General features: G+C 42.0%; 2 protein-coding genes across 3 annotated transcripts; one reads left to right on the top strand and one right to left on the bottom strand.

Moving 5' to 3' along the window:
* The first annotated feature begins 573 nt into the window (after positions 1-573).
* On the top strand, positions 574-3944 carry LOC120830208 (uncharacterized). The gene is made up of 2 exons (XM_040194712.2): positions 574-911; positions 1798-3944. The coding sequence occupies exons 1-2, from the start codon at positions 740-742 to the stop codon at positions 3018-3020; spliced, it is 1395 nt and encodes a 464-aa protein (XP_040050646.2). The 5' UTR covers positions 574-739; the 3' UTR covers positions 3021-3944.
* A 1669-nt stretch (positions 3945-5613) lies between these two features.
* On the bottom strand, positions 5614-9002 carry LOC120830210 (gypsy retrotransposon integrase-like protein 1). 2 transcript variants are annotated; one of them, XM_040194716.2, is made up of 8 exons: positions 8485-9002; positions 7997-8190; positions 7808-7919; positions 7576-7714; positions 7396-7450; positions 7054-7311; positions 6855-6971; positions 5614-6121 (listed from the first exon to the last, which is right to left on the bottom strand). In XM_040194716.2, the coding sequence occupies exons 1-8, from the start codon at positions 8651-8653 to the stop codon at positions 5864-5866; spliced, it is 1302 nt and encodes a 433-aa protein (XP_040050650.2). In that variant the 5' UTR covers positions 8654-9002; the 3' UTR covers positions 5614-5863. The 2 variants fall into 2 exon arrangements, with proteins under 2 accessions (XP_040050650.2, XP_077943428.1); XM_078087302.1 differs by having other exon boundaries at positions 7576-7919; positions 8485-8893.
* Between the last annotated feature and the right edge of the window lie 203 nt (positions 9003-9205).

Genomic DNA, 9205 nt, shown 5'->3' with positions numbered 1-9205 from the left:
CAGAACTGTATGTGGCGGGGTCTATTGTGAGATGCATGTACTGGTAAAATATATTATAACATTGTTTTGCGCTAAAACCGTGTCTCAAGTGTCCTGTATTTGACCCTGATGTGCAAGGAGCAACATGATACAGAATGACAGTTTGCAGCTGTGTTTGGGGAAGGGGTCATCTTGCTCTCACAGACCTTCGATCAGAGGAGCATTGGGTGTTACCCTCAGCTCCACCTGAGTTCTTATCGCAATTTGTGGCTTCTCTGGCGCTAAGAACTGTCTTCAAGTGTAGAAAAACTCAGTGTTTTTACTGCTCGGCGACACAATTACACAGAACGCTGACACGTGCTTGTGTGTTTTCAAGCAATAGTTAGAGCCAGATATCTGCGGAGAATTGCTCATGTAATCTTTTTCTCTTCTAAATAAATGTTAACTTTTTGACTTTAACTGATCAACGTGCTGGATCCTTCTCATCAACCGACTCGGGGGGATCGGAGATCCTGACACTATTCTGACATCTATTCAAGTTGGTTCCTACCGGCAAAATTACATTTAAATAAGAAGAAGAAGAAGAAGAAGAAGAAGAAGAAGAAGAAGAAGAAGAAGAAGACGGCTGATCTGCAACCGTAAGAGCAAGCGGGACCTTAATGAGACAGGTGTTTCCAGTCGGAACGTTATAGTGTGACACCCAGCCGTTGCTCGGTGTTGTGGCAGTGCAGGTAATTATTTCATCGGTTATCAAGCAACAATGTCTTCAGTTGAGGGTTTGAGAGAGTTTGTCAACGAGCGACTATCTGCTGCTGCTGAAGAAATATTTGGAGCTTTTAAAAGAACCATCGTCGAGTACCAGGAAGAGATCGACCGGCAGCGCGGACTGTTGGATGTTATTTGGAAACCCGAAGTGAGGTTACACCGGATTGGTGAGTACAACTTTGTAAGAAAATATGTTTCTTATAGCAATAAGGACGAGACATTATTTAAGGTTTTCCAATAAATGTGTCCTTTAACGGTACTTCTAATACGGATAGATGGAATCCCGCATTTTGATTGGTTGAGAGTGAGTCACGGGGTTTTCTTTATTGAGCCATAATGTACTGGAACTGTTTACATTTACCTGAGCGTTTCATATCAGTGCGCACTCAAAAATAATAGTTATTAGATTTTGCGCGGGCGTTAGTTGGCATTTCAGTTTTTAGTTAGGTGGCGATCGCCGAAAAAAGACCGGAAGCCCCGCCAATGACTTTTGTTATTTCATTTTGGGCAATGCGAACTTTCGCAACCGTTTGAGGGACATTTAGATGGACGTCATGGGCGATGTGAATGAATGAGATGGTGCGACATCGAGCATGGAAGACCTGGGATGTGACGCACAAATGAACGTCGATCTACTAGCTAATCATCAACACACTTGTGGTGCTAGGCGAACAAATGTGATGTTGCTGTCTGTCCGTTGCATAGCAACAGCCACACGTACGGGGACTATTTTCTCTAGCCTACTGAAATGCGATACGCGACGCTTGGTGGCTAAAACTATTTTGTCCTGAAAAGCAGCTATTTACGTACCTTTTATAATGTTGCTGGTAATCGTATTACACAAGCAATAAGGTACTTAAGGCTTTATTTTATCATCAATAATGTTACAGTTCAACAGTTTACACCCTTGAACTGGGAGATTATTGAAGATGAAGTTCGGCCTCTCGAACCGTATTTGTTAATAATAGAACAGTAGGACACATGATGGTTTATTCACACTCGTTTTATTTATTCGCTCCAACGTTTGTTTTTCTATTTCTTTTGTCCCTCCAGAGCTCCCGCAGTCACGTGTCTGTAAGGACGAGGAGGTTCTCTGTGACCAGCAGCTCTGTCTCCAGGAGAGGAACCCCAGTCTGGACCAAGAGGACCCAGATCCTCCACAGATTAAAGAGGAACAGGAGGAACTGTGCAGCAGTCAGGAGGGAGAGCAGCTTGAACCGAAGCAGGAGGCCGACACCTTTACGTTGACTCCCACTTGTGAGGAAACTGATCACAGTGATGATGAGACTCCGTTTTGGAATCCTGACAGAAGTCACAGTGAATCAGAGACAGAGCCTCCAGCTAGCACGTGTACCACCTGGTTAGATGAGGAAATAGACTGTGAACGTTTTGTGGTACCAGAACCAAACAACACTCAAGAATCTCATAGTCAAGATCAGAAAGGAGTAAAACAAAGTTTAACATCAGACAAGGAGCCACAACAGCAGATTCTGGCTCCTCCAGGTGACAAGACATTTTTGTGTGAAACATGTGGAAATTATTTCCAACATAAAAAAACCTTGTTGGCCCACGTGAGGAAAGTCCACAGAGTGGATCAACCATATGTGTGCACCTGTGGGAAAAGATTCATTCATGATTCAGTATTCCAGATCCATAAAAGAGTCCATAGTGATGAGAAACCATTCTCTTGCAAAACATGTGGAAAAGATTTTAAATTTAGTAGTGGCTTGAAAGGCCACATGCTAATCCACACTGGGGAAAGGCCGTTTTCTTGCAACACCTGTGGGAAAACATTCACTCTGAAATCACATTTGAAGTTTCATACAAGAATTCATAGTGGGGAGAAGCCATATTCTTGCACCACCTGTGGGAAAACATTCCCTCGGAGAGATTTATTGAAGTTTCATACAAGAATTCACACTGGGGAAAGGCCATATTCTTGCATTACTTGTGGGAAAACGTTCACTCAGACATCACATTTGAAGTCTCATATAAGAATTCATAGTGGGGAGAAGCCATATTCTTGCACCACTTGTGGGAAAACATTCACTTTGAAATCACGATTGAAGTATCATACAAGAAATCATACTGGGGAAAGGCCATATTCTTGCATCACCTGTGGGAAAACCTTCTCACGAACATCAAATTTAAAGTCTCATATAAGAATCCATACTGGCGAGAAGCCATATTCCTGTAAAATATGTAAAAGCGGTTTCAGAAGTTCTAGTAACTTAAATGTGCACATGAGAAGAAGCCACAAGGATGAAACGTTATAGATGCAACTCCTGTGAGTTTAATTCTGAGCAATATCCAAGATTAGAAAGGCGTTGAAGCGTTCTATTAGGGCGGTCAAAAGTCATGCTTAGTAACTCCTCATCTGACAGGCGTAACCATCTAGCCGAATCCTGACTGGAAAAACGTTCACTCATCAATTAAACTTAAAATCACCGATCAAATTTTTTTTTCATTCCCCCTTCAACTAAGATCTCAAAAAAAAACCTTGCTATGATACTCAGACCTGGAAAAAGTCATGCATACACTAATTCTCTCCCAACTAGACTACTGCAACTCCCTCCTATTCGGCATGAACCAAAAATCTATTTCCCTTCTCCAACTAATCCAGAATGCAGCAGCCAGGCTTCTGACTGGTTGTATCAGACGGCATCACATTACTCCAGTCCTGGTCTCTCTCCACTGGCTTCTTGTTAGTTTTAAAATTGACTTTAAGATTTAATTGATCACCGTTAAAGCACGTCTGGGTCTGGGCCCGAGCTACATTGTTGAAATGTTAGCCCCACATGAGCCAGCTCGCAGCCGCCTTAGATCCTCCAGCTTGGCCGATCCAAAAGCGAGGCTTAAATCAAACGGTGACCGTGCTTTTGCCATTAGAGATGGCCTTTTTATAAAGTTTTATGGTTCTGTTAATTTAGTTTGTCTGACGTCTATATATGTGTGTGTATATATCTATATAGATATAAACATATGTATGTATTCTTTTTGGTCTTCTGTGCTTGTTGCTGTTGTGTTCATTTTCAATATGGCATGATCCCTTTTGCCTTCTGTATTTTCTGAAATGTTTACCTGTATTGACGTTATGTATAACTATGTCTACTTCTCTGTAAACACAGTTTTTTAAAGGTGCTATATAAATAAAGTTATTATTATTAAATGAATAAACCTAACCCAAACCCTAAAAAAAACTATTGTCAATCTTAAAAAATCTCTTGCAAATGAAGTTGATTGATTCCCTAAACTGATAAACCCTCAGGTGGTGTCCACTCTTGATTTCATCCTGCCTTTTTTAGAACAAATGGGCTCGCTAAATAAATCAGAGGATGGTTTTCGTAAAGGTAGATCAACACTTGACACTCTAATAAAAGTTACAAGGCCCGGGAAAACGATCTCTCCCCTGGCTTCTTGTTAGTTTTAAAATTGACTTCATTGATCATCTTTAAAGCACGTCTGGTTTTGGCTCTGAGCTACATCGTTGAAATGTTAGCCCCTCATGAGACAGCTCATTCAGAAACACATGAGTCTCATATAAGAATTCATACTATTTCTCTATCTGAAGAAATTTTCATTCTGACAAAATTTTCAGCAAATAAAAAATATTTATCTCTTAAACTGATAAATCCTCAAGTGATGTTCACTCATGATTTTATCCTGCATACGTGTTTTTGTTTCATTTTTTGAAATAGCCAAAATAAATACCAAAAAGCTCCCCAAGAAATAATATTGAGCTGTAGGATTTAGTTGATAGTAGGTGGTGTTTAGTCTCAGACAGTGAGGAAACTGTCACCCTGAACCTGCACACTCTGGTGCTTTAGGTGATGATATGCATCTATTCAAGTTTGATCGACCCGCCAATCAAATTTAAAGAAGACCTGTACGCAAAATAGCAAGCGGAACCTTATTGTGACTGAGGTCTCCAGTCAGAACTTTATAGTGTGAATCATGAAAGAGGAACAGGAGGAACTGTGCAGCAGTCAGGAGGGAGAGCAGCTTGAACCGAAGCAGGAGGCCGACACCTTTACGTTGACTCCCACTTGTGAGGAAACTGATCACAGTGATGATGAGACTCCGTTTTTGAATCCTGACAGAAGTCAGAGTGAATCAGAGACAGAGCCTCCAGCTAGCACGTGTACCAGCTGGTTAGTTGAGGAAATAGACTGAACGTTTTGTGGTACCAGAACCAAATGACACTCAAGAATCTGATAGACAAGATCAGAAAGGAGTGAAACAAAGTTTAACATCAAACAAAGAGTCACAACAGCAGATTCTGGCTAGTCACCATGTTACTCTCACAGATGAACAGACCAACAAATGTGACGCGTGTGGAAAATGCGTGAAGAGTTTCAACCGTAGCAGGGACAAGACAGTCCATATGTAAACCCACATGGGTGAGAAATCCTACCTCTGCAATACCTGCGGGAAAGTATTCGCGGATGTTTCGGCATTGATAAGACATAAGAAAATGCACACACGGGAGAGGCCTGCGAAACATGTGGGAAAACATTAGTTTGGGGCTCCTCATTGAAGAGCCACATGAGAAGCCACGCAGTGGAGAATCATGAATAATCCTGCAGAACTTGTGGGAGAGATTTCATGAATAATATTGGCTTGTTGGTTCACATGAGAAGAGCCCACGCTAGCGAGTGACTCTGTGATTAACACAGGAGAAAACATCTGTGGAGAGGTGGTTGCTAACTGAACAAACGCTAACTCAAAGGTCTTTGACGACAATGATGTGACCATATCTTTTTGAAAGTTTCCCTTCGTGTCACTGTTTTACTCATTCATCTGCTTGCTAACAGTAATTCTCTAAAAAATAAGCGTAAATCTGCCACATTACTGAGTGAAAAGTGTCAGTTTCAGAGGGAGTGATGTCTTTTAATGGTGTGATCACAAGGGTTTCTGGTTTTAACAAATGCTTTAGATACATTTTAGGTATATATATTCTGATTCTCATCACCAGTGGAGCATCAACTAACAGACAGGAGCGTCAGCGGCGATACAAACTCAGCTCACCAACATCTGGATTTCTATCCCCTGTTCGATACTTCAGCTTGCTTTATCACAACAACACATCGTCGAGCTCCCCTGATCCGTCCAGTCGTCCTCAGTGGACATCGGAATCAGCCAAGTGATATTCTAACTCAGTCTTCATGTCCTCTGAGCTGCTTTGCTCGGTGGCCAGCACAGTCTCAACAGGAAAAGATAAATATATACTGTCTTTCAGTTTCTTTGGGGAGGGCGAGTCTCCTGCACAGAAAGAAGGATCTGCGATTTTAAAAGTCACCGAGCGCATGTTGTGTGTTCTCCGCTTGGTGTTCTTTTTCTTCTCTTGTTTGTAGGCAGCGTTCATATTGGCCATCACCTGGAGGTGGAAGAAACACAATCAGTTTGTTGTTGCATAACAGATGAGTAATGCCAGTATTAACGGTGTGTCGGTGTTGTGTCATTAAATAAATGTGACCGTGATCACAAAACTTCAATGTGTCACGATACATATTAAGTGCTGTGTCTTGGGGACATAAACAATAAATATATCCTACACAATACGAAAGGGAGCCAGTAAACCTAGAACTCAGTTTCTTTGTAGGGAAATCAATATTCACAGTTAGCCTTTTCTTTTCAACATTTGAAGCCCTTTATTCATTTAAATACCACCAGCTGAGGCAAATACTTTAGCGCCCGGAAACTTGTGATTGACAGGTCGTTACCGTGGCGTTATTCATTCTGGGCGTTGTCCCTGGTGTTGTCTTCTGACATCATTAAAGCTTTCAATGTCTGTTTTCGCTTCATGAAAGAATATTGTCAACATTTCCTGAAGCCAAGTTGGCAACAGATAAAAACGAAAATGGTGACGGACACGTAGTCTATATGAGCTAATTGAAAGAAAGAAAGGCAGCATGCTTTAGTAAGCAGGAAGAAAGTATCCCCTTATTTCATGGGGCATTTAACGACACAGCGGCGAGAATCATCATCACTGATATTTTGGGCAAAACCCTCGAAGCAGTGGATGAAGTGCACGTGACAATCGGACCAATAAACACAGAACAAGCTACACCGCCACCATCCATCGTAATAAAGTAAGACTAAACAATTACCAGCTGCTTCACAGAGTTCTGCTGCTCCTGCATTATCGTCATATATGCAGAGGCCTTCTCCTTTGTGGAATACGTATCCTGCTCCTGCTCGTCGTAATTGAGCAGACTCAAGGTATTCTGGAGCAAACAAAGTCAAATCAGTAAGCAGAAACAAGCTGCTGAGTTATATGTATTCATCCTCTAGACAATGCAGGCCTACCTCGTCGGGTAAATTAACCTTCCTGTTGAACATGAGGGAGTAAGGGCTGAACTTGGTCGTGGGGTTGGCGGACGTCCTGAAGACAAACAGCACCGGGTCCAGGAAGTCGTCCCATTCCGTCTGCTTCTCGGTTACCATCTGCAAAATGGCCTCCTTCAGTAAAGGACTCGTGCAGTCGTGGAACGGGTTGAGCTGAGGTTGATCCAGAGGAGACACCTTCTGCACGATGCTCCACCTGTCGCACAGCAGCCTTGTCACCTGGAAATCACCAATACAGGAACTGATAAAAACTGGTCCACAACAGCGTTTTTTTGTAACTGACTTTGTGACTCACAATCTCACCTCATCACAGAAGTCGACATTCTGTGTGCACACTATTGTTTTAGGGGCACCAAACCTGATTAAACAGAGAATAAATTATATTCAAGGTTAAAAAAAATTGAGCAAGAAATAAATCAACAGATTAAAATTATATTGATAAAAACTATAAACGTGATCGTTATGATTATATAAAATGCTTACCTGTATATGCATTTGGAAATACATTTAGCAACAGAGAGAGCATCTGTCTTTTGAACTGGAAAAGCTTCTGGCCATTTACTGAAATAATCAATGAGGAGTGTAACACTGGTGTTGCCTTGCTGCGTCTCCGGGAAAGGCCCTGGTAATGAGAGACAACAGGATGCAGGTCGCAAAGTGTGGAGCGAAATGGCACAGAACAAAAAAATAGAATCAAATGAAATGAGGCGCAAACCCGTTATGTCAATCCCAACGATGTCCCAAGGTGCGTCCACTTTGATGGGCCGAACGGTCCTGGCCAGGTTTTTATTCCTCTCGGTGTGCTGACATGTCTCGCATACTTTTATCTGAAACAGCGAAAGGTTGAACGTTATTATCGCCGTGTCTCTTTCGATGTTAACGAACCAGTGTTCGATGCACGCACCCAGTCCACTACGTCCTTGATGATCCCCAGCCAGTAGTACTTGCTCTGGATCCTGTGGACAGTCTTCTTCTGGCCCAGGTGATGACCGATGTCATTAAAGTGGCAGTCGAGAAATACCTGCCTCTTTCGCTCCGCCTCGATCACCACCTCCCTCTTCTCTTCTTTCTTGGGTCCCACGTAGTACAGTTTGCCCTCTCGGATGTAGAAAGGAATGAGAAGTTGGACATGACGTGAAACTCTTTTGGTGCTCTGACTTGTGAATGCAGGGAACCTCCCACCACAATCAAGTTAAAAAAGGGAGCATTTCATTTTGACTTGTTTATCTTGATGGTAGAAATACAGATGCATGTATCATTTACATGGTAGACACTTGATAAGAGGAAAAGCGACGTGAAATTGGCACATTTTTGAAATGTGCGTCAGTGCACGTTGAATGGATAGCAGTGCAATGTCAAGTGTTATTTTTAAGGTTTCAAAATAAACCTTACCATCAATTACAAATTTCTGGGCGTATCGTTTAAGATTCTTCTTTCGTAACGGATTCATCGTCTGAGGAAAGCAGCCCTTGGCCACAAAAGTGTAAATGTCACCGAGTTTATTGGAGCTGGATTCAACCACCTCTTCCTCAACCACTTGCAACGACTCCACGCTTAACATTTCCGCCTAGACTTTATAAAGTAGTACAATAGACACCTTTTGTGTTTTCAATGAGCGAAAATATGTTAACTGCCAATCGGCATGTTTTACCAGCTGTGCTAGCTCCTCCTAAAGAAGGTACATTAAAAATAATCCGCAATAAAATCACTCGGGATTTAGCTGCAAGGCTTGTTGTTTCCTTTCTCTTCTTCTACGTTTGGGTTGAGGTAGTTTGTGTCCATCCTTTCGAATTAGCGCCACCTACGGTCAACTACGCCTCCTTCATGCCAGCCGTTTGAGAAAATGGGGAGAATCACTGGGACCTTTGTCTTGTTTTTAAGTAACATGGTGAGTGTGTCTCAATAAGTGTGTCCCCTACTTCTGAATGATGCCACCTGACACAGTAATAGGCCAGAAATAAAGTTATAATTAGGGTGGATTATTTTGAACAGCGCGTGTCTGCCACCTAGTGGCCACCGTTTGTAACTACAGCTACCCAATTTGGCAATAATAATAATCATAATAATAGTAATAGTATCAGAATGAGTTCAAATTAAAGTATGATGTGAATAG

The sequence above is a fragment of the Gasterosteus aculeatus genome, chromosome 13, assembly GCF_964276395.1.
Source record: "Gasterosteus aculeatus chromosome 13, fGasAcu3.hap1.1, whole genome shotgun sequence".
Taxonomy (NCBI): domain Eukaryota; kingdom Metazoa; phylum Chordata; class Actinopteri; order Perciformes; family Gasterosteidae; genus Gasterosteus; species Gasterosteus aculeatus.
The sequence above is the reverse complement of the archived record's forward strand: the minus strand, read 5'-3'. Positions and strand labels throughout refer to the sequence as shown.